Source organism: Bubalus bubalis, chromosome 19, assembly GCF_019923935.1.
Source record: "Bubalus bubalis isolate 160015118507 breed Murrah chromosome 19, NDDB_SH_1, whole genome shotgun sequence".
NCBI classification, from domain to species: Eukaryota; Metazoa; Chordata; class Mammalia; order Artiodactyla; family Bovidae; genus Bubalus; species Bubalus bubalis.
Window position 1 is genome coordinate 2,660,527 of NC_059175.1, and position 26,310 is coordinate 2,686,836.

Genomic DNA, 26,310 nt, shown 5'->3' on the forward strand with positions numbered 1-26,310 from the left:
ATGGAGTAAAATAAGTCGTCTTGGGGAAATTTTAAAAAGAGAGAAGAAAATGGAAATATAACATGTTTGGAACTCAGCTGGAGATTTATTTCACAAAAAGAAGAAAGGCCATAATTTTGTAACTTAAGCCTCCTAGTTGAATGTTAGAAGGAAGCAACAGATCAAACCCAGAGAAAGAAGAAAGAAGGAAACAACAGAAATTAATGAACTAAAAGATAAAGATTCAGTGAAACAAAAAAATGAAAAGTTGATTCTCTTAAAAATACTAATAAAATTGACAGACCTCTCATGAGATAAGAAGGAAAGTGAATTCACAAGTAACATTAGGATCAAGAAGGGAAATACAGATATAGCAAAGTTTTAAAAGATAAAAGTTATACATAGTATTTTTTTAAGGTCAACAAGTTAGAACACTTGAGATGAATAAATTCCTACAAAAATAACCTGAAGTCAACTCAAGATTAAAAAAAAAGAAAAAACAGCAGTAGTGGTGGGAGAAGATATTTGGAACACATATACACACACTAACCCAGGCAAGGTTCACCATCTAGAAGAGTCTGGAAAAATCAATAAAGCAAGCAGTTCTTTAGGGAAATGAAAAACAGAAACAAACATGTTACTACTTACAAGAGAAATGGAAATTAAGGCACATGAGATACCATTTTACTTCCAGTAGATTGGCAAAAATAAATCTTACAGGAGAATGTCGATCAAAAATTCTTATATACTACTGGTAGGAGTATAAAGTATAGTCAGTTGGAAGCAGAATGGAAATCAGTTTGGTGTTATCTTGGAAAGTAAACATTTGAATTCCTGCTGACCTGGAGCTTCTACTCTTAGATATGTCTTTTAGAAAATCTCTTCTAAACAAGAGGACATGTTTGAGAATGTTCGTAGCCTAAATGTTATTAAAGGCAAAAAATGTTAAAAGTTCAAATGCCCATCAACATGAAAATGGATAAACAGATCATAATATGCATAATACAGTAGAATATTATATAATAGTAAAAATGAATGTACTTCAAGTATACTTAAAAATTAATTTCAGATATATTTAGTGAAAAAATAAGCAGTTTCAGAAAACTATATATATTAATAGTATGAGGTCTTCCCCTGGATTAAGAAATGGCAACCTGATCTAGTAATCTTGCCTGGAAATAGTCCATGGACGGAAGAGTCTGGTGGCTACAGTCTATGGGGGTGCAAAGAGTCAGATGCAGCTGAGCACACACATATATATAGTGTGAAACACTTAATAGAACCCCAAAACAAGTGAGACTAAAAATATATTGGTAGGAATATATGTAATAGTGATAAAACAAAAAATGTCAAGAAAATATTAAGCACCAAATTCAGATTCATGGTAACTTCTAGGGTACAAGGTAAGGGGACAAGCTAGGGGAGGGGTGTGGCGATAGACGCAACAGTATTGGTAAAGCAGTGGTTAAATTGGATAGGGAGTTCCTTGGATTTGTTTTACTTTATGGTCATCCACGTATATCTGAGGTTACCACAGTTAGTAATTCAACCAACCACAGAAAATACCCTCCCCCCTCCAAAAGACTTCGAGAACGTTCCAAAAAGCCAGATTTGAATTAGCCATGTGCCTGGTGGGCTGCCGTCTATAGGGTCGCACGGAGTTGGACACGACTGAAGTGACTTAGCAGCAGCAGCAGCAGCAGCAACTATTCACCTAGCATTTATATTGTATTTACAACTGTTTACCTAGGCTTTACATTATATTAGGTTTATAAGTAATCTGGAAATGATTTAAAGCCTATGAGTGTTATAGGTTATATGCAAACACTGTGTGTGCCATTTTATATAAGGCTATTGAGCATCTGTGACTTCCCTGGTGGCTCAGACGGTAAAGCGTCTGCCTACAATGCGGGAGACCTGGGTTCAATCCCTGGATCGGGAAGATTTCCTGGAGAAGGAAATGACAGCCCACTCCAGTACCCTTGCCTGGAAAATCCGATGGACAGAGAAGCCTGGTAGGCTACAGTCCATGGGGACGCAAAGAGTCAGACACGACTGAGCGACTTCACTTTCTTTCAGTTTCACTTGAGGATCTGTAGATTTTGTTATCCAGGGGCGTTCTAGAAATAATCCCTTTGGATACTGAGAGAGAAGACTATACTTTGTATACATTACATATATTCTTTTATAAGTATCATATTACATTACAATGTAAAAAGATTCATTTGTAAAATCAAAGACTTGTTTTCCTACAAAAGGATATTGCATGGAAGTATAGCTGTTCTAAGATACATTAATAAAATTAACTGAAATGTAATAGTTTATTGGTATTAAGTAGATCTGTCTTTTGAGTAAAATAAGTCAGATGTGATTCTTGATAAATATAATTCAGAGTTTTTACAGTGTTAATAAAACATCATTTCAAAGTTTCTAATATACTGCCTGTTCCATAGAAAATGTTTAGTATTTGTATCTTCCTTCTATTTGAAAGGTTAGTGAGAAGTCTGTCTGCTCTTTAAAAATATCTGTAGTCTGCTCGAAAATAATCATTTTATATTACGAAAAGTGCGTAATGCAGTTCTAGTTTGTACTGCTATATGTAGTAGTGTTCAATTTTTTTTGTATAAAGACTTCAGTTAGTGTTGAACAAAGAAAATTATATGCTCTTGTTATGTGTGCTTTAATTTAGATGCTTAATGGCTTTTAATGTTACAAAATAAGTTTATTATTATATTATGATCTCATTTGTATAATATTGTCTTGCTCCTCCATATTTGTGGTGATATGGTCATGGTTTAGGAAAACAATAATCCCTAAGAAATAGGTCATTAACAGTAGTTAACGATTACTTGTGATCTATGGTAATGACTGATTTCTTTGGGATTATTGAGGTTATAAACCATAATTACAGATTATTACAGCAATAATTATTTTGTGAGAAGAAAAAATGTTCTGTTCTTGAACAGCTGTGGAAACAAGTGCCCTGAACATTTCAGAGTAAATACAAAAATGGAAAGCTATAATGGAAATATAATCTCAGATCAGATTTAAAAAAAAAAAAATACAGATATGAAACTTACCTATAGGATATTTAAATTTCTAAATACAGTTTAGATTTGTAGTTTTACTTGGTTCTTTAAACTTTCTGGATATAATTACATAACCAGTGTAAATTTTTAACGTCTATTTAAAGACCATCCCTCTAAAAATTCTAGAGCTTTAGGGAAGGATTAATGTGTATGAGAAATATCATTCCTCATTCCGTGAAATGTGAAAATTTTATTTGATAGATTAATAAAAGTACCTTTATATTTCATTGTTCATGTCTAACACTGATGCTAATTTATTAGTAGTTGTCTATTTTTAGGGTTAAAAATATCTGCTTTTCTGTCTTGTACAATAAAAAATCACTGCTAAAACATGGAAAGAATAACTGTACATTCTACTTTTCTGTATACAAACTTCCATTCAAAATTTACCATAATTTTAGAAAAGAATGTTCACACTTGATCATAAGCTATCTTTGCATGCCATTCTTTGATATCAAGTCTTAATTTCAAGGTCACAGAATAAATGAAGAGTAAAAAGTTAAAATTTGAGAAGTTCATGTCCCATAATTAGTATTTATTATTAGACAATGATACTCATTGCATGAATATCACATGAGGAGAAGGGAATGATAGAGGATGAGATGGTTGGATGGCACCACCAATTCAATGGACATGAGTTTGAACAGACTCTAGGAGGTAATGAAGGACAGAGAAGCCTGGCATGCTGCAGTCCATGGGGTATCAAAGAGTCAGAAATGACTGAGCGACTGAACAACAACAACACTTATCACACTGCATTGAAAAAATCATTTTTTCATTTTTTTCCCCTCTTACTAAATTCAGTCTGCTGGAGATAGGGTCTCTCTGTCCCTTTTCACCCTGCTTCATATTTATATCCCAGTGGGCAGAACATGACATAGAGCAGATACTCAGAAAATGAAGGAATGAAACAAGAAAGCAGATTGTTGCTTTGTTTTACCTAATCTTGGAATGTGCTCATTGGGCAACTCAAATTATTTGCTGTTCTGCATTTGGCCATGAATGATCCACAAGTATTAATTTGGGTAATTACAAATGTGTAAATTTTATCAAGAAGATGAATTTGCAAATAACAGGATAGACTAGATCATGGATCATACCTTGTATTGAATGTGTGTTGAAAAGTTGCTTTTATTTAAGCAATAGAAATGGAAATACAATTAACATTCATTTTTAATAATGACTCTACATTTTAATGTTTACTTAAATTGATAAATAAGCTGTTAACTTTTTTTTGCTTGTTTCATGCTATAGTTTTCTAGGTAATGATTTCTTAATTCAATGTGTATGCACGCTCAGTCATGTCTTAGTTCAATAACCCATATCTATTTAGTAAGTTATATATGCCAGGCACTGTTTTAGGCCCTGGATAAGGCAATGGCACGCCACTCCAGTGCTCTTGCCTGGAAAATCCCATGGACGGAGGAGCCTGGTAGGCTGCAGTCCATGGGGTCGCTGAGGGTCGGACACGACTGAGCGACTTCACTTTCACTTTTCACTTTCATGCGTTGTAGAAGGAAATGGCAACCCACTCCAGTGTTTTTGCCTGGAGAATCCCAGGGACGGGGGATCCTGGTGGGCTGCCGTCCATTGGGTCGCACAGAGTCAGACACGACTGAAGTGACTTGGCAGCAGCAGCAGCATGCAATAGACAACCAAACAGAAACCATGCAATTTATTTTCTATTGGAATAGACAGATAACAAAGCAAAATAAATAATAAAATATATTTTGTTAGAAAGTGATAAGTGCTAAAATTTTTTAAAAATATTAAATCAGGAAAAGGGAATATGAAATGTCAGCAGATTATGTTCTGTAATTGGGTCACAGCTATGGCCGGCGTCACCTAAATGACTCTTTATTCTAAAGTCTTCTGTCTTTGCTGGGATGTTTGATGAATGAGCTATAGTTGGGCATTTCCGTCTCCATGAAGTCTCTCTACATCGCTAGCCTTTTAATAGTATGACGGTCTCAGGGTATATGGTCTTCTTACATGGTAAATGGCTTCCGCTCAGGGAAAATTCCCTGAGAGCCTGGAGGAAGCTGCCAATTCTCGAAAGACTAAGCCTAGTACTGGAATAAGTGTCACTTCTGCAATATTCTTTTAGTTAAAGTCCAGCCCAGACTTACAAAGGATTGGCAAAATAGACCCACTTCTTAATGGCAATTGCATACATGGAGGGAAGGAATTGATGATGGGTATCTTGAAGTCATGGGCTTCCCAGGTGGTGCAGTAGTAAAGAATCTGCCTGCCAAGCAGGAGACCTGGATTTGATCCCTGGGTCTGGAAGATCCCCTGGAGGAAATGGCAACCCACTTCAGCATTCTTGCTTGGGAAATCCCATGGGCAGAGGAGCCTGGTGGGCTACAATTGATGTGGTCACATAAGATTTGGACATGACTGAGCAACTAAGCAGCACTAGCAGCATCTTGAAGGCATGCTATCATACTCCAGGTATTGAAGATTGATAGGATAGCTGTGTAAGGCCTGACTGAAAAGGTGACTCCTAAGTTAAACTAGTCAACATGGTTGTGTCTTTTTCCAGTTATATTAAACTGTATACGGATAGACAGAGAGTAAGTAGGGAATTGGATTTAAACAATTATGGTTTTGTAAGATGAAAATGTGGAGGAAGAGAAAAATTGACCTATGCAGAACAGATTATAATGACTGACAACAGAACTGAATATAGGTAAGTAGGTTAGAGAAGACATGAAGGGTATAAGAAAGTGAAAAAAATAACAAATCCCAAAAAACTATTACAACTAATACAAGAGTAGCAAAGTTGCAGAATACAAGATCAGTAAGTAAAAATCAACAGTGGGTTTATATATTAACAGTGAACAATCAAAATTAAGTGAAGCCTACTTACAATAGCATTAAAAAGAATAAAATACTTAGGTAAAAACTTTGCAGAAGTGTTAAATCTTATACACTGTAAAATATTATTAAAATAAATCAAAGATCTAAATAAGTTGGAAGACATCCATGGTCATGGTTCAGAAGATGGTATTGTTTAGAACCATCCCTCAAATTGACCTAGAGTCAATGTAATCTCTGTCAAAATCCCAGCTGGCTTCTTTGCAGGAATTGACAAGCTGATCCTTAAGTTGATGTGGAAATCCAGGAGATCCAGTATATCCAAAATAATTTTGGAAAAAAATAAATGAAGTTGAAAGACTCATACTTAGTTATTTCAAAATTTACTACAGAGCAGCAGTAATCAAGACAGCGTAGTATTGGTGTAAAGGTAGACACTAGATCAATGATATATAATTGAGAGTTCGGGTAATAAATGCTCCAGTTTGTAATCAGGTGACTTTTGATTGGGATGAGAAGACAATTCAATAACAAAGGGATTGTCTTTTCAACAAATGATGCAGGGACAGCTGAATGTCCACACTCAAAAGAATGAAGTTGGACCCCTATGTCCCAGAGTACACAAATCGAAATGAATCATAGACCTAAATGTAAGAGTTAAAGCTATGAAACTCTTAGAAGAAAATGTAGAACTAAATCTTTATGACTTTGGATTGGGCAGTGGTTCTTTAGATTTGATATTGAAAGGTTGTTGTTGAATCACGCGAATACACCGGGATTCTTGGCCCCTGGAGGAGAAGAATTCAATCCGGGGCCAGAGACGAGGCTTGATCGCTCAGAGCTTTTGTGTAATAAGGTTTTAATAAAGTATAAAGGAGATAGAGAAAGCTTCTGACATAGGCATCAGAAGGGGGCAGAAAGAGTACCCGCTTGCTAGTGTTAACAATGAGGTTATATAATCCAAAGAATGTCTGGAGGTTGCAAAGACCTCATCAGACCCACTCCCATAATTTACATCTTAAGGTAACACTGTCCTCAGGCAAGATACATCCTTGTAAAGACCAGGTCTATTCCCATAATTAACATTTTAAGATAACAAAAGGTTGAATCCAAAGACTGTCCTTAGGCAGGATACATTATTGTTAAATAATCCTAAGGAATGTGGAGAAAGAAAAAAAGCTTGTCCTTTCTTCCTCCTTGAGAATTCCAGACCCCTCTCTCCTTGGGGACCCCTAGACTCCCTATCAACCTGCCTAGGAAATGACTCTCTCAATATAAAAAGCTGAAATATCAAAAGAAAAACTAGCAGTTTTGTACCACATGAAAATTAAACATTTCTGTGCTTCAAAGGACGCCATCAAGAAAATGAAAACAACCCACAGAATGGGAGAACATATTTGTTAATCACATATCTGACAAGGAACTTGTATCAAGAATATGTAAAGAACTCTTGCAACTCAATAAATAAAAAGATAAATAGCCCAATTTTAAAATGAGCAAAGAATTTAAATAGACATTTCTTCAAAGAAGACATAAAAAAGGCCAGCAAGCACATGGGAAAAGCTCAGCATTATTGGTCATTAGGGGAAGGCACATCAGAATTACAAGATAACCAGTTTATATACCCACTAGGAGAGATATGGGAGAAGGCATGGCACCCCACTCCAGTACTCTTGCCTGGAAAATCCCATGGATGGAGGAGCCTGGTAGGCTGCAGTCCATGGGGTCGCTAAGAGTCAGACAGGACTGAGCGACTTCACTTTCAGTTTTCACTTTCATGCATTGGAGAAGGAAATGGCAACCCACTCCAGTGTTCTTGCCTGGAGAATCCCAGGGACGGGGGAGCCTCCTGGGCTGCCGTCTCTGGGGTCACACAGAGACGGACACAACTGACGCGACTTAGCAGCAGCAGCAGCAGCAGGAGAGATACAATAAAAAGATAGATAATACCAAGTATTGGCAAGGATTTGGAGAAGTTGGGCTTTCATGCTTTGCTGGTGGGAATGTAAAATGATGCAGTTGCTTTGGAAAGTAGTTTGGTAGTTCCTCAAAATGTTAAAATACAGGTTTCATATGATCCACCAATTCCAATTCTTGATATGAATCCCAACTCTTGATATGAAGAGACATGAAAACATATCTGCATTAAAAACTCTATGCAAATGTTCATAGAAGCATTATTTACAAAGCCAAAAATGTGAAAACAGCCCAGGTGTCTATCAACTTTTGAATGGATAAACAAAATGTGATATACCCCAAAAATGGAATGTTATTTGAACATAAAAACAATTGAAATACCAATACAAGAAGCTATAACATGGTTGATCCTTACACGTTATACTAAGTGAAAGAAAATAGTCACAAAGATCACACTGTATGAGTTCATCTGTATGAAATAGAATGGGAAAAATCTAAGGAGACATAAAGTAGATAAGTGGTTGCTTGGTTCCTTAGGGCTGCGGGGGTGCAGAGTGGTACAGAATAAGATTTCAAAAGGGATGGATAGGTTCTAAAGTTAGAATGTGGTGGTGATTGTATGACCCTGTGAATTCATTCAAAAACATGAAATCATATACTTTAAGTGGTAAGTGAATTATATTTCAGTAAAGTTGTTTAGGTGTTCAAGTGATTGTAGTTTCCTAATAGAACAAAGGATTGTTGGGAGTTGGAAGATTCATCTTTGTAGATAATTACAATTGTTACCACTTACGATAAAAATAATGTTGGAAAGAGTGACAATGGACCAGCAACTAACATAATCAAAAGATAAGAAGTAACTCAGAATAGATAGTTGCAATAAGAAAGATAATTTGGTACTATGGTGACACTCTAGGAATCAGCGAACTGAAATGGACTGGAATGGGTGAATTTAACTCAGATGACCATTATATCTATTACTACGGGCAGGAATCCCTCAGAAGAAATGGAGTAGCCATCATGGTCAACAAAAGAGTTCGAAATGCAGTACTTGGATGCAATCTCAATAATGACAGAATGATCTCTGTTCGTTTCCAAGGCAAACCATTCAATATCACAGTAATCCAAGTCTATGCCCCAACCAGTAACGCTGAAGAAGCTGAAGTTGAACGGTTCTATAAAGACCTACAAGACCTTTTAGAACTAACACCCAAAAAAGATGTCCTTTTCATTATAGGGGACTGAAATGCAAAAGTAGGATGTCAAGAAACACATGAAGTAACAGGCAAATTTGGCCTTGGAATACGGAATGAAGCAGGGCAAAGACTAATAGAGTTTTGCCAAGAAAATGCAGTGGTCATAACAAACACCGTCTTCCAACAACACAAGAGAAGACTCTACACATGGACATCACCATGGTCAACACTGAAATCAGATTGATTATATTCTTTGCAGCCAAAGATGGAGAAGCTCTATACAGTCAGCAAAAACAAGACCAGGAGCTGACTGTGGCTCAGATCATGAACTCCTTATTGCCAAATTCAGACTTAAATTGAAGAAACTAGGGAAAACCACTAGACTATTGAGGTATGACCTAAATCAAATCCCTTATGATTATACAGTGGAAGAGAGAAATAGATTTAAGGGCCTAGATCTGATAGATAGAGTGCCTGATGAGCTACGGAATGAGGTTCGTGACATTGTACAGGAGACAGGGATCAAGACCATCCCCATGGAAAAGAAATGCAGAAAAGCAAAATGGCTGTCTGGGGAGGCCTTACAAATAGCTGTGAAAAGAAGAGAAGTGAAAAGCAAAGGAGAAAAGGAAAGGTATAGGCATTTGAATGCAGAGTTCCAAAGAATAGCAAGAAGAGATAAGAAAGCCTTCTTCAGCGATCAGTGCAAAGAAATAGAGGAAAACAACAGAATGGGAAAGACTAGAGATCTCTTCAAGAAAATCAGAGACACCAAAGGAACATTTCATGCAAAGATGGGCTTGATAAAGGACAGAAATGGTACAGACCTAACAGAAGCAGAAGATATTAAGAAGAGATGGCAAGAATACACAGAAGAACTGTACAAAAAAGATCCTCACGACCCAGATAATCATGATGGTGTGATCACTGACCTAGAGCCAGACATCCTGGAATGTGAAGTCAAGTGGGCCTTAGAAAGCATCACTACGAACAAAGCTAGTGGAGGTGATAGAATTCCAGTTGAGCTATTTTAAATCCTGAAAGATGATGCTGTGAAAGTGCTGCACTCAATATACCAGCAAATTTGGAAAACTCAGCAGTGGCCACAGGACTGGAAAAGGTCAGTTTTCATTCCAATCCCAAAGAAAGGCAATGCCAAAGAATGCTCAAACTACCGCACAATTGCACTCATCTCACACGCTAGTAAAGTAATGCTCAAAATTCTCCAAGCCAGGCTTCAGCAATACGTGAACCGTGAACTTCCTGATGTTCAAGCTGGTTTTAGAAAAGGCAGAGGAACCAGAGATCAAATTGCCAACATCCGCTGGATCATGGAAAAAGCAAGAGAGTTCCAGAAAAACATCTATTTCTGCTGTATTGACTATGCCAAAGCCTTTGACTGTGTGGATCACAATAAACTGTGGAAAATTCTTCAAGAGATGGGAATACCAGACCACCTTATCTGCCTCTTGAGAAATTTGTATGCAGGTCAGAAAGCAACAGTTAGAACTGGACATGGAACAACAGACTGGTTCCAGATAGGAAAAGGAGTACGTCAAGGTTGTATATTGTCACCCTGTTTATTTAACTTATATGCAGAGTACATCATGAGAAACGCTGGACTGGAAGAAGCACAAGCTGGCATCAAGATTGCCGGGAGAAATATCAATAACCTCAGATATGCAGATGACACCACCCTTATGGCAGAAAGTGAAGAGGAACTAAAAAGCCTCTTCATGAAGGTGAAAGTGGAGAGTGAAAACGTTGGCTTAAAGCTCAACATTCAGAAAACGAAGATCATGGAATCTGGTCTCATTACTTCATGGGAAATAGATGGGGAAACAGTGGAAACAGTGTCAGACTTAGTTTTGGGGGCTCCAAGATCACTGCAGTTGGTGACTGCAGCCATGAAATTAAAAGACACTTGCTCCTTGGAAGGAAAGTTATGACCAACCTAGATAGCATATTGAAAAGCAGAGACATTACTTTGCCAACAAAGGTTCCTCTAGTCAAGGCTATGGTTTTTCTGTGGTCATATATAGATGTGAGAGTTGGACTGTGAAGAAGGCTGAGCGCCAAAGAATTGATGCTTTTGAACTGTGGTGTTGGAGAAAACTCTGGAGAGTCCCTTGGACTGCAAGGAGATCCAACCAGTCCATTTTAAAGGAGATCAGCCCTGGGATTTCTTTGGAAGGAATGATGCTAAAGCTGAAACTCCAGTACTTTGGCCACCTCATGTGAAGAGTTAACTCATTGGAAAAGACTCTGATTCTGGGAGGGATTGGGGGCAAGAGGAGAAGGGGATGACAGAGGATGAGATGGCTGGATGGCATCACTGACTCGATGGACTTGAGTCTGAGTGAACTCCGGGAGCTGGTGATGGACAGGGAGGCCTGGCGTGCTGCGATTCATGGGGTCACAAAGAGTCGGACACGACTGAGCGACTGATCTGATCTGATCTGATTTGATGACGATACAAGATGTAAAGCTGAGTGCTTTTACAATGGAGAGGGAGAATGTTCTAGAGGTAAAAATGAGGAACATCAACTGAACAGCTGGCTTTGAGGCCCAAGTTACCAGAGGTGTAAAAAAAATCAGCTTCCACTTGAGAGGGTCCACAGAAGTGAGGTCATCAAAGGAGAGCATTATGTTGTTAATAGGCTTTAATACTGTTCATAAAACACATCTCAACTGCATATTGGTAACTTGTTATCAGTTTCCTACATGGGCCTTTTTTCTGTTAACTTTTTTTGCCCACTAATTTTACATTTCTTGAAGCTTGAGTTTGTTTTATAAATTACTTGATCAGGGTAGTGTTCTGTTTTTACATTGCTAATATAAAGGCTGCATACTTAGTCAATTATGATTTCATGGTTTTGTGATAGATTAAGGGGATATGGATACTTACCAGGTAAGATTTTTTTTTTTAATTTCTTTTTGAAAAATAATTGATTTGTTGTTAATTGCTCATAAAGATTTCAAAAATCTTTGAGAATTTGAGACATAGATGAGTGACTCTAAAGATGTAATGTGTCTAAATAAGAATTACTCAGTAAATACCTTCATTTCTAAAGTCAGTTTTGGCTACCCCAAAGATTTGTGAAAGGTGTGGGTGTTGCCGTTTGTGTCACTCTTGTAAAGTTATTTAGTCCTTTGCTGCTACTCCTCATGAAGTTAATTTGGTCATCAAACAATGTAATTTGCATAGTAAAAATTTTGGATTTTTAAAATACAAAAGGAGTAAATTTATTACCATCTGTTATCTTCCAAGCCTGGGCAGTATTAAAAATGATGAGATTGGTACTATCATGGCATGGACTGTTCAAAAAAACCACTGGTCATTGGATTATAGTTACACTTACTAACAGCCCTTGATGTTGACTTTACATTTGGTGTTTTGTTATCAAATTTATGTTCATCAAGTCTTCATGGTAGATACTACTTTCTGCATCTTGCAAATGAAAATCCTAAAACTTAAAGAGGTAAGTAGTTTATGTAAAATCACATCGAATATTGGTAGAGCTGGGATTCATATTTGTTTCAGGTTCTGAAATCTCATTTAAACTCTTCTACTGCCTTGATGAACTTGATGAAAACCAGCTCTTCACTCTGTGTTAGGAGATAAGTTCACAGTTTATCACTAGTTTGGAAGAAATTTTGCTCATTTTAGAATATTCTAAAAAATAAGCTTTGTTTCTATCTAACCTTTGTTTCTTTCTAAACTCTTCTTTTTATGTATTAGGACGTCTTGCCTGGCTGGTATACTTAGTTGGAACAGTTGTTGGAGGAAGATTAACATATACCAGTACAGATGAACATGATGCTATGGATGGAGAATTATCCTGTCGGTAAGTAGTAGCCATATAATTTACAGAAGTTTCCTAAGTACTTAGAAATTTAGTTATTGAGCTAGTACTATGAGCTCAAACATTTTGGACTTGGCCTTTTAGGGAAGGTATTATTTTCCTTTCTGTTGATGAGAAAACCAGGGCTTAGAGCTTAAGTGATTTGTAGGAGTCATATCAATGATAAATAGTACAGCCAAATATATTCATATGAATAATATGAGTGAGCTGGTTTTCCATATATTGTACTTCATCTTTAATAATGTATTTCTTTTAGAATTGATGTACTTGTGTGTTTTTGGCTCGTCGCTGCATGGACTTGTTTTAGTCGCAGAGAAGGGGGCTACTGTTTAGTTGTGGTGGGTGGGTTCTCACGGTGGTGGCCCCTCTTGCTGCAGAGCACAGGCTCCGGGGTGCACACGCTTCAGAAGTTGTGGCACGTGGCCAGCTGCAGCTCCCTGGCTCTAGAGCACAGACACAGACTTAGTTGGTCTGCAGCATGTAGGATCTTCCTGGATCAGGAATTGAACCTGTGTCTCCTGCATTGGCAAGCAGATTCTTTACCACTGAGCCACAGGGAAGCCCCAATATCTTTCTGTATAACAAAATAATATGTATTTTTCTGAACGCTTTATAAAGTTTCAAATAAAAAGTTATATATTAATTTGAAGATAACTACTGTCATTTGGTAAAGATCTTTGAGTCTTTTTAATTGATATTTGAAAGTTATATATACTACATGTGTATTTTTCAACTTTTTTTTAATAAAAATTGTATTATACTTAAATATTGTAAACTAAAATGGGGATACTAGTACTGATAGTTAGTAATAACCCAGGAGAAAGGAGTAGTGACCCCACAAGAGACTGACCCATGTTGCTGTGAGTGTCTAGGAGTCTCCAGCAGAGGCGTGGGTTGGTGGTGGCCTGCTATAGGGTCAGGGGTGCTGAGTGCAGGAGTACGTGCACGGGACATTTTGAAGGAGATCGCTGTTATCTTCATTCAGTTCAGTTCAGTTCAGTTGCTTAGTTGTGTTCAACTCTGCCACCCCATGGACTGTAACGCACCAGGCTTCCCTATCCTTCACCAGCTCCCGGAGCTTGCTCAAACTCATGTCCATCTAGTCGGTGATGCTATCCAACCATCTCATCCTCTGTCGTCCCCTTCTCCTCCTTCCTGCAATCTTTTCCCAGCATCAGGGTCTTGTCCAGTGAGTCAGTTCTTTGCATCAGGTGGCCAAAGTATTGGATTTTCAGCTTCAGCAGATCAGTCCTTCCAATGAATGTTCAGGACTGATTTCCTTTAGGATTGACTAGTTTGATCTCCTTGCAGTTCAAGGGACTTCATTACCTCCACCATAGTGTGGTCTCAGGTCAAACAAAAGGGAGGGAACAGAGCCCCACCCATCAAGAGAAATTTGGATTAAAGATTTACTGAGCATGGCCCCACCCATTAGAACAAGACCCAGTTTCCCCCTCAGTCAGTCTCTCCCATCAGGAAGCTTCCATAAGCCTCTTACCATTATCCATCAGCACACAATCACACGGACCTCTGTCCATAGTTCTTCAGGCACTCTAAAACCACAATCACAGGAAACTAATCAAATTGATCACAAGGACCACAGCCTTGTCTCACTCAGTGAAACTATGAGCCATGCTGTATAGGACCACCCAAGACAGATGGGTCATGGTGGAGAGTTCTGATGAAATGTGGTCCACTAGGCAAGGGAATGGGAAACCACTTCAGTATTCTTGCCTTGAGAACCCCATGAACAATATGAAAAGGCAAAAAGATATGACACTCACTGAAAGGTAAACTCCCCAGGTTGGTAGGTGCCCAATATGCTACTGGATATTGAGTGGAAAAGTAACTCCAGAAAAAATAAACAGACAGAGCAAAAGTGAAAACAGTGCCCAGTTGTGGATGTGACTGGTGATGGAAGTAAACTCCGATACTCCAATACTGTAAAGAGCAAACTGCATAGGAACCTGGAATGTTAGGTCCATGAATCAAGGTAAATTGGAAGTGGTCAAACAGGAGACAGCAAGAGTGAACATCGACATTTTAGGAAATCAGTGAACTAAAATGGACTGGAATGGGTGAATTTAATTCAGTTGATCATTATATCTACTACTATGGGCTAGAATCCCTTAGAAGAAATGGAGTAGTGCTCACAGTCAAGAGAGTCTGAAATGCAGTACTTGGTTGCAATCTCAAAAATGACAGAATGATCTCTGTTCATTTCCAAGTCAAATGATTCAGTATCAGAGTAATCCCAAGTCTATGCCCCAACCAGTAATCCTAAAGAAGCTGAAATTAAATGGTTCTATGAAAATCTACGAGACCTTCTAGAGTTAACAACCAAAGAAGATGTTCTATTCATCATAGAGGACAGAAGTGCAAAAGTAGGAAGTCAAGAGATACCTGGAGTAACAGGCAGATTTGGCCTAAGAGTACTAAATTAAGCAGGGCAAAGTCTAACAAGAGTTTTGCCAAGAGAATGCACTGGTCATAGCAAACACCCTCTTCCAACAACACAAGAGATGACTCTACACATGGACATCACCAGATGGTCAATATTGAAATCAGATTGATTATATTCTTTGTAGCCAAAGATGCAGAAGCTGTATACAGTTAGCAAAAACAAGACCAGGAGCTGACTGTGGCTCAGATCATGAACTCCTTATTGCCAAATTCAGACTTAAATTGAAGAAAGTAGGGAAACTAGACTATTGAGGTATGACCTAAATCAAATCCCTTATGACTGTACAGTGAAAGTGAGAAATAGATTTAAGGGACTAGATCTGATAGAGTGCCTGATGAACTACGGATGGAGGTTCGTGACATTGTACAGAAGACAGGGATCAAGACCATCCCCAAGAAAAAGAAATGCAAAAAGGCAAATGGTTGTCTGAGGAGGCATTACAAATAGCTGAGAAAAGAAGAGAAGCTAAAGGCAAAGGAGAAAAGGAAAGGTATAGGCATTTGAATGCAGAGTTCCAAAGAATAGCAAGAAGAGATAAGAAAGCCTTCCTCAGTGATCAGTGCAAAGAAATAGAGGAAAACAACAGAATGGGAAAGATTAGAGATCTCTTCAAGAAAATTAAGAGATACCGAGGGAACATTTCATGCAAAGATGGGCTCAATAAAGGACAGAACCGATATGCACCTAACAGAAGTAGAAGATATTAAGAAGAGGTGGCAAGAATACACAGAACTATACAAAAATGATCTTCATGACCCAGATAACCACGATGGTGTGATTGCTCACCTTGAGCCAGATATCCTGGATTGTGAAGTCAAGTGGGCCTTAGGAAGCATCACTAGGAAGAAAGCTAGTGGAGGTAATGGAATTCCAGCTGAGCTATTTCAAATCCTAAAAGATGATGCTGTGAAAGTGCTGCACAATATACCAGGAAATCTGGAAAACACAGCAGTGGCCACAGGACTGGAAAAGGTCAGTTTTCATTCCAATCCCAAAGAAAGCCAATGCCAAAGAATGCTCAAACTACCACACAATTGCACCCATCTCACATGCTAGCAAAGTAATGCTCAAAGATTGAAGGCAGAAGGAGAAGAGGACGAGAGGATGAGATGGTTGGATGGCATCACCGACTCGATGGACATGAATTTGAGCACACTCTGGGAGTTGGTGATGGACAGGGAAGCCTGGAGTGCTACCTACGGTCTGTGGGGTAGCAAAGAGTCAGACACTGAACTGAACTGAACTGAGTACTAATGATAGTATCTAATTCATTTTGGGCCATTGGAAGGATTAAATGAGTTAATAATTTTAAAGTGCTTAGGACAATACATGGGAAATAGTAAGCAGTGTATTACCAAAAGAAACTGTAGAACAATTATTTTTTTAAAAATCAAACATTATATTATGAACATTTTACCTGGACATTAAGTAAAAAATGAAGAAAAATTGTTAGTTGCTCAATATTCAAGCTATACTGTAATTTAAATATCCTTGCTTTGGGAATTTTAGGTTTTTTCTCAGTTTTTCCTTATTACAAAGGTGAATATTCTTTTAGCTGTATCTTTATGTAGATCAAGATAATTTTATTGGAGTTATATCCTAAAAGCTGAGTAGCTGGTTGAATAGTATATATATAGCACTTTAAAGGCTCAGTACACATCACCACATGGCCTTCTGGAAAAGTACCAGTTTCTCCTCTGAACCCAAAGGCTATGAGAGGTTATGATTTTTTTCTGCAGTTGAACACTAGGTAGTAGGATTATTATCTTTTCCAACTAATGTCTCATTTTTATTTGTATTTCCTTGTTTAGAAGTGGTATCAAACATTCTTCTCCATTCCTTTTCCTGTCATTTCTATTTTTCTTTGTGCTTTTTTATTATATTTAGATTGTATCATTTGGTTTTCTTTTATGATTCTTTCCTAGTTTATTCATAATTACTCAATATATATCAGTATATATCAAAGATTGTAATATTTTGCTATTCATTTTGAATATGTCTTCTGTATATATTTTAATGTCTTAGAAATTTCTTTTTTACTGGCTTTAAAATGTTTATATTCCTGGAGAAGGTAGTGGCTACCCACTCCAGTATTCTTATCTGGAGAATCCATGGACAGAGGAGAGAGAGCCTGGTGGGATATAGTCCATCGGATCACAAAGAGTTGGACATGACTGAGCGACTAAGCACACAAAATATTTATATATTCAAATCTGAATTTTTTTCTTTCATATTTTTAAAACATTAATTCATTAATTTGGCTGTGTCAGGTCTTAGTTGTGGCATAAGGGACTTTTAGTTGCATCATGCGAACTCTTAGTTGTAGCATGTGGGGTCTAAGTTCCCTGACCAGGGATCAAACCCAGACCCTGTACTGGAAGCATGGAATCTTAGCCACTGGGCCACTAAAGAAGTCCCTATCATATAGTTTTAATGCTCATATTTAGGAAGGTTATTCCATGCCTGGATAATAAAAATATTCACCTATATTTTTTCCTGGTTCTTTTACAATTTCAGCTTTTTATATTTAATTTTTAATATATTCAACATATATTTTGTTTTATATGCTTTTTTGAATGTTTCCAAGGTTTTAACCAGTCAGTGTCAACTCCACTCTCTACCAATTTAGAATTCCACTTAAATGTTACTCAGAATTCTTACGTCTCTTTGTAGGTGTTTCATTCTTTTCCACTGACCTTCAGTTCAGTTCAGTTCAGTCACTCAGTCATGTCCGACTCTTTGTTACCCCATGAATTGCAGCATGCCAGGCCTCCCTGTCCATCACCAACTCCCGGAGTTCACTCAGACTCACGTCCATCTAGTCGGTGATGCCATCCAGCCATCTCATCCTCTGTCATCCCCTTCTCCTCCTGCCCCCAATCCCTCCCAGCATCAGGGTCTTTTCCAGTGAGTCAACTCTTTGCATGAGGTGGCCAAAATACTGGAGTTTCAGCTTTAGCATCATTCCTTCCAAAGAAATCCCAGGACTGATCTCCTTTAGAATGGACTGGTTGGATCTCCTTGCAGTCCAAGGGACTCTCAAGAGTCTTCTCCAACAGCACAGTTCAAAAGCATCAATTCTTCGGCGCTCAGCTTTCTTCACAGTCCAACTCTCACATCCACACATGACCACAGGAAAAACCATAGCCTTGACTAGATGGACCTTTGTTGGCAAAGGAACGTCTCTGCTTTTGAACATGCTATCTAGGTTGGTCATAACTTTCCTTCCAAGGAGTAAGCGTCTTTAAATTTCATGGCTGCAGTCACCATCTGCAGTGATTTTGGGGCCCAAAAAAATAAAGTCACTTTTATGAAACACTGACACTGTTTGCACTGTTTCCCCATCTATTTGCCATGACGTGATGGGACCAGATGCCATGATCTTCGTTTTCTGAATGTTGAGCTTTAAGCCAACTTTATCACTCTCCTCTTTCACTTTCATCAAGAGGCTCTTTAGCTCCTCTTCACTTTCTGCCATAGGGTGGTGTCATCTGCATAGTATATCATTATTACCCTACTGAAGTCTTTAATGTGATATTCTCTCTCATTATTATTTATTATATATTCTTAAGTTTTTAATACATTTCTTGCCACTTTGAATAGAAATTTCTCATTTCATACCATTTATAACCTTTAAGCTATCTCATTTGAAACTATCTCAATTTGAATCTGAATAGAAAGTAAATATTTTAGTTTTTCCTAAGATTCATTATTTCCAATATGAAACCGCTTTAAAATATGAATAGGGACATTCTCAAAATGATTTGTTTAATTTTAAACCAAGTGAATAATTTGCTTCTCTACCATCTTTTAGTGTAACACAACATATTTAGTAAAGTGGGAATTAAGTATAATTTTGGCATAATTATTTTGATTATTTTTTAAAGTTTTCATCATCAAACAGAAAGTTACCTAGTGGTACTATTTCCATATATATATATATATATATATATAAAACAGGAAATAAACAAAAGTGTGTATTTGCCAAGTATAAATATTTTAATTTTTTTCTTTAGGCAGCAAACATATTTATTTAGCTTTAAATAAGATTTGTTTTGTGTTTAGTGTGTATTCTCTAGAAAACAAAGCCTTAGGTGAAGTTTTATCAGCTAATGTTTTGGGGAGAATGAGGAAAAGGCCACATTTTCAGGGAAGAAAGAAGGAAGGAAAAGTGATTGAGAAAATGAGAGAAAACAAATAGAATTAATACTCATGTTTCACAGATTCCATTTTTGCAGATTTGTGTATTTGCTAAAATTTGTTCGTTAACCACCAATCAATACTCATGGCAGTGACTGCAGCCATGAAATTAAAAGGCACTTGCTCATTAGAAGGAAGGCTATGACAAACCTGGACAGTGTATTAAAAAGCTGAGATGTCAGTTTACTGACAAAGATCCATATAGTCAAAGCTGTGGTTTTTCTAGTAGTCATGTATGGATATGAGAGTTGGACCATAAAGAAAGATGAGCACCGAAAAATTGGTGCTTTCAAATGTGGTGCTGGAGAAGACTCTTCAGAGTCCCTTGGGCAGCAAGAACATCAAACCAGTCCATCCTAAAGGAAATCAACTCTGGATGTTCATTGAGAGGACTCCAGTACTTTGGCCAACTGATGCAAAGAGCCAACTCTTCTCACTGGAAAAGACCCTGATGCTGGTAATAGCTTATGGTAAACGGTGTCAGATTTGTGATCTCCAAAGAAGAAGATTTAGCTTTGGGACCAGGGACCAGGCTTGGTCACTCAAGAGCTTTCGTGTAGCAAAGTTTTATTAAAGTATGATAGGGACAGTGGAAACTTCTGACATAGACATCAGAAGGGGGACATGGACTAGCCCCCTCGCTAGTCTAAGCAAGGGAGCTATATACTTTTTCAATTGGTTATTACAGTAAACCAAAAGAATGTCTCAAGGTTGTAAAGGTCTTATCAGACCCATTCCCACAATATACATTTTAAGATAATATAATTAGTCAGAAGGTTCTCAAGAAGGAGAATTGTGTCCTCAAGCAGGATACATTGTTATTATATAATCCTTAGTACAGAGTGTACTAAATTGGAAGTGGTCAAACAAGAGATAGCAAGAGTGAACATCGACATTCTAGGAATCAGCGAACTAAAATGGACTGGAATGGGTGAATTTAACTCAGATGACCATTATTATATCTACTACTGCGGGCAGGAATCCCTCAGAAGAAATGGAGTAGCCATCATGGTCAACAAAAGAGTTCGAAATGCAGTTCTTGGATGCAATCTCAAAAATGACAGAATGATCTCTGTTCATTTCCAAGGTAAACCATTCAATATCACAGTAATCCAAGTCTATGCCCCAACCAGTAACGCTGAAGAAGCTGAAGTTGAACGGTTCTATGAATACCTACAAGACCTTTTAGAACTAACACCCAAAAAAGATGTCCTTTTCATTATAGGGGACTGGAATGCAGAAGTAGGAAGTCAAGAAACACCTGGAGTAACAGGCAAATTTGGCCTTGGAATACGGAATGAAGTAGGTAAAAGACTAATAGAGTTTTGCCAAGAAAATGCATTGGTCATAGCAAACACCCTCTTCCAACAACACAAGACTCTACACATGGACATCACCAGATGGTCAATACTGAAATCATATTGATTATATTCTTTGCAGCCAAAGATGGAGAAGTTCTATACAGTCAACAAAAACAAGACCAGGAGCTGACTGGCTCAGATCATGAACTCCTTATTGCCAAATTCAGACTGAAATTGAAGAAAGTAGGGAAAACCACTAGACTATTGAGGTATGACCTAAATCAAATCCCTTATGATTATACAGTGGAAGTGAGCAATAGATTTAAGGGACTAGATCTGATAGATAGAGTGCCTGATGAACTATGGACTGAGGTTCGTGACATTGTACAGGGATCAAGACCATCCCCAAGAAAAAGAAATGCAAAAAAGCAAAACAGGTGTCTGGGGAGGCCTTACAAATAGCTGTGAAAAGAAGAGAAGCGAAAAGCAAAGGAGAAAAGGAAAGGTATAGGCATCTGAATGCAGAGTTCCAAAGAATAGCAAGAAGAGATAAGAAAGCCTTCCTCAGTGATCAATGCAAAGAAATAGAGGAAAACAACAGAATGGGAAAGACTAGAGATCTCTTCAAGAAAATTAGAGATACCAAGGGACCATTTCATGCAAAGATGGGCTTAATAAAGGACAGAAATGGTACGGACCTAACAGAAGCAGAAGATATTAAGAAGAGATGGCAAGAATACACAGAAGAACTGTACAGAAAAGATCTTCACGACCCAGATAATCATGATGGTGCGATCACTGACCTAGAGCCAGACATCCTGGAATGTGAAGTCAAGTGGGCCTTAGAAAGCATCACTACGAACAAAGCTAGTGGAGGTGATGGAATTCCAGTTGAGCTATTCCAAATCCTGAAAGATGATGCTGTGAAAGTGCTGCACTCAATATGCCAGCACATTTGGAAAACTCAGCAGTGGCCACAGGACTGGAAAAGGTCAGTTTTCATTCCAATCCCAAAGAAAGGCAATGCCAAAGAATGCTCAAACTACCGCACAGTTGAACTCATCTCACATGCTAGTAAAGTAATGCTCAAAATTCTCCAAGCCAGGCTTCAGCAATACGTGAACTGTGAACTTCCAGATGTTCAAGCTGGTTTTAGAAAAGGCAAAGGAACCAGAGATCAAATTGCCAACATCCGCTGGATCATGGAAAAAGCAAGAGAGTTCCAGAAAAACATCTATTTCTGCTTTATTGACTATGCCAAAGCCTTTGACTGTGTGGATCACAATAAACTGTGGAAAATTCTTCAAGAGATGGGAATACCAGACCACCTGACCTTCCCCTTGAGAAACTTGTATGCAGGTCAGGAAGCAATAGTTAGAACTGGACATGGCACAATAGACTGGTTCAAAACAGGAAAAGGAGTACATCAAGGCTGTATATTGTCACCCTGCTTATTTAACTTCTATGCAGAGTACATCATGAGAAACGCTGGACTGGAAGAAGCACAAGCTGGCATCAAGATTGCCGGGAGAAATATCAATAACCTCAGATATGCAGATGACACCACCCTTATGGCAGAAAGTGAAGAGGAACTAAAAAGCCTCTTGATGAAGGTGAAAGAGGAGAGTGAAAACATTGGCTTAAAACTCAACATTCAGAAAATGAAGATCATGGAATCTGGTCCCATCACTTCATGGGAAATAGATGGGGAAACAGTGGAAACAGTGTCAGACTTTATTTTTTGGGGCTCCTAAATCACTGCAGACGGTGATTGCAGCCATGAAATTAAAAGACGTTTTCTCCTTGGAAGGAAAGTTATGACCAACCTAGATAGCATATTCAAAAGCAGAGATATTACTTGGACAACAAAGGTCCGTCTAGTCAAGGCTATCGTTTTTCCAGTGGTCATATATGGATGTGAGAGTTGGACTGTGAGGAAAGCTGAGCACCGAAGAATTGATGCTTTTGAACTGTGGTGTTGGAGAAGACTCTTGAGAGTCCCTTGGACTGCAAGGAGATCCAGCCAGTCCATTCTGAAGGAGATCAGCCCTGGGATTTCTTTGAAAGGAATGATGCTAAAGCTGAAACTCCAGTGCTTTGGCCACCTCATGTGGAGAGTTGACTCATTTGAAAAAACTCTGATCCTGGGAGGGACTGGGGGCAGGAGGAGAAGGGGACGACAGAGGATGAGATGGCTAGATGGCATCACTGACTCGATGGACATGAGTCTGAGTGAACTCCGGGAGTTGGTGATGGACAGGGAGGCCTGGCGTGCTGCGATTCATGAGGTCGCAAAGAGTTGGACACGACTGAGCGACTGAACTGAACTGAACTGAACAGAGTTTAAGCTGAGTTGTTTTTGTTATGTAATCATTAGCTCTGGGCATAAAGAAAAAAATGTTTTATGTGACTAAGACTAAGGAATGTAGGAAAAAAGTGTTTGTCCTTTCCTTCTCCTTGAGAATTCCCAACCCCTTATCTCCTCCTTGATAGCCCCAGAGCCCTTTCTCCTCCTTGGGGACTCTGGACTTCTTATCAACCTGCCTAGGAATTGACTCTCATTTCTCCCTTTTCTTTTAGGAGAATTATGTTCCCAAGGGAAAGAGTTGTTATTTTCATTCCATAACTACTTCCTGCTGTGACTGGGCCTTGTCCCTAAATTGTCCTAACTCTCATATTGAGGGTCTGTGGTCCAGGGGCCCCAAGTAAAAGTTGTAGGAGGCTGTGGCACTCGTAGGAGCTTGAACAACCGTTTATAACCTAAAAGCTTTCAGACGATTAGAAACAACCCCATTATATAGTTACAGATGTAAGGCAAGATAGTCATTAAACCAAGTTAAATCATAATCAAAATTAAAAGTTACGTTATGTCAATAGTTACAGTAGTCCATCTTAGGATCGTTAGATGTCATCAGATAAAGAAGAGACGTCACATATTGTTGGTGAAGGCATTCACAGAATTGAAGAAAGTCCTTTCCTTGAAGCGGAGAAAGCCACCATGTTAAGCCTTCAATTGATGAGGAAGTTGAAAAGCTAATAGCTGAGTCACGTAGTTAATTCTAAGGCTTCAAGATCTATGACGATATCTCTGCACAAAAACTGTCTGTCATTGAGATAATCCCATTTTTGGGGGGCCAGTTCGAGCCCTCATTTAAGTATGGGTTAAACTTTAAACCAGCTGTCTTGTATTTCCTGAATTAGCTTACACAGATGTCTCTTAATAGTGTCATTAGCCTTTTCTCCCTTTTCTGAAGATTAGGGTCTCCGGGAACAGTGTAAGTGATATTCTGTTCTTAGAGCTTTCAACACCCCTTGAGTTACAGCAGCTTTAAAGACGGAGCCATTGTCACTCTGAACTTTAGAGTTTAAGATCCCACTTACATGATGCGAAGTCGATACAGTAAGATTTTGCCCATTAGTAAACTTATGAGCTTGAGGCATTAGAGAAACAATAGTAGCAATTACTCTTAAAGCATGTGGCCTTAGCCTTTTTTTCAGTAAGGAACTAAACTCTAATCCTGTGGGTAAGCTCAAAGTTGGAGCCTGCAGAAGAGCAGCTTGAAGAGCCTTAAAAAGCCTTTTGAGTCTGTGGGGACCAAACCCGCTTGTTAGTTTGGGCCTGCTGATTCTCAGTTATAAGTTTATATAAAGGCCGGGCAAGTTCCCCATAACCCAGAATCCAAATGCAGCAATAGCCTGTTATGCCCAAGAATCCTCTCAATTGTTTTAAAGTCATAGGTAAAGGATGATTTAATATAGGTTTAACTCTAGAAAGAAAGTGAAAAGTGAAAGTGAAGTCGCTCTGTCATGTCCGAGTCTTTGCGATCCTTTGGACTTTAGCCTACCAGGCTCCTCCGTCCATGGGATTCTCCAGGCAAGAATACTGGAGTGGGTTGCCATTTCCTTCTCCAGGGGCTCTTCCCGACCCTGGGATCAAACCCTGGTCTCCCGCATTGGAGGCAGGACGCTTTAACCTCTGAGCAACCTTCAAATCAATGACTGAAAAATATTTGGCTCATTAAGGGATTTCAGACAATAAAGTATAAGGATAAGGCACTTATTATTCATATATCTTGAACAAGTCTCCATTTATCATTTAACTCTTTTTACACCCAAAATAGGAGTGTTCATGGACTATATAGGATTATTATCGGGAATTAATAGCCCTTGTTCCTTTAAATTTTCCATGATGGGTTTTAAAACTTCCTTAACCCTGGGCTTTAGTGGGTACTGCTTTTGATGTGGAAATAGGTGAGGGTCTTTGAGCTTGATAATGACAGGAACAGCATTTTGTGTTCTACCCACAGTTTTTACATCAGAGGGAAAGATTGTGGGCAGGAGGAAGAGGGGGTGACAGATGATAAAATTGTTGGATGGCATCACTGACTCAATGGACATAGTTTTGAGCAAACCTCAAGAGATAGTGAAGGATGGGGAAGCCTGGTGTGCTGCAGTCCATGGGGTTGCAAGGAGCCGGGAGTTGACTTAGTGACTGAACAACAACAAATTGTAGTCATTCTTGGTTCTGTGCAAAGTGGCTAAAAATTTGAGTTGCCCAGTGTACATTTTCACAGCTGAAGTTGAACAGATGGTATGTCTTCTTGTTTCAGCACTCATACCATAAACATGTCCTTTTTGCCTTCTGATTTAGTGCCGTATTTTTCATGCCTTGTTCTTTCTGTCAGTGGTCTCACTGTTTAAGACGTCCCTCCATTATAGTGCCGAGGTGCTCTCTGGTGTCCCTAAGCACAAGAAGACTGTAATGTGCCTTACAGAGAAAGTACATTTGCTAGGCAGGCTTTCTTCAGGAGCAAATTTTAGTGCTCTTGGCTGTAAGCTCAAAGTTAATGAATCAAAAATATATATTAAATAAGGTGTCTTTAAACAGAAACACATAAAACAGGTTATGTGTTGAGTAGCTGATGAAAATATTGTGACCAGAGTTCCTCAGGAACCTATTCCTTTATTTCCTCTAGGAGCAGTGGATTACTATTTGCTAATTCAGTTTTCACAGCAATTTTATAGCACATAACTGCCATAAATAATGAGAGTCAATTATAAAAGGTGGTGCATTCCACACCTGGTTGCACACTTTTCCAGTTTTCCCCAGAGACCACATGGAACAGCTATGTTTCAAAACAGTCTGTCTTGGTGGTGGTAGGGCGATGGGGTCTAAGGGCAAGCAGTTTCTCTCAGCACCTACTTCTGTGGCCCACTCTTTATTGGCTGAAATCTAGTCCTGGAGTGGGTAACTTTTCTGTGCTTCTTAGGTTTGTTCCTTGGCCCCTTTGAGGAGATGCTGGGCATGCCAGAGCTTCTGTTGGTTCTCTTGGTTGGAGGGGGTGCTGGCTGGAGCTATGGTAGGCCTTTCCTCTCCCCTGAGTGAGGAGTTATAACTTCAGGAACTGTATGAATCTTTCCTGGGCTACAAGGCAAGTAGTTGAGCCCAGGGATGAGAAGAGGTGGTGGTGGGGATGG

At 38.6% G+C, this 26,310-nt stretch overlaps 1 protein-coding gene across 6 annotated transcripts in view; it reads left to right on the top strand.

Annotated features, from left to right (window-relative positions):
* The window catches only part of RANBP17 (RAN binding protein 17), a 362,482-nt gene that overhangs the window by 75,521 nt on the left and 260,651 nt on the right, over window positions 1-26,310 (top strand). For all 6 annotated transcript variants that reach the window (XM_025270839.3, XM_044932591.2, XM_044932590.2 and 3 more), the window contains one exon: window positions 12,744-12,849. In XM_025270839.3, coding sequence (XP_025126624.1) covers window positions 12,744-12,849 — 106 coding nt within the window. The remainder of the gene's footprint in view (window positions 1-12,743; window positions 12,850-26,310) is intronic.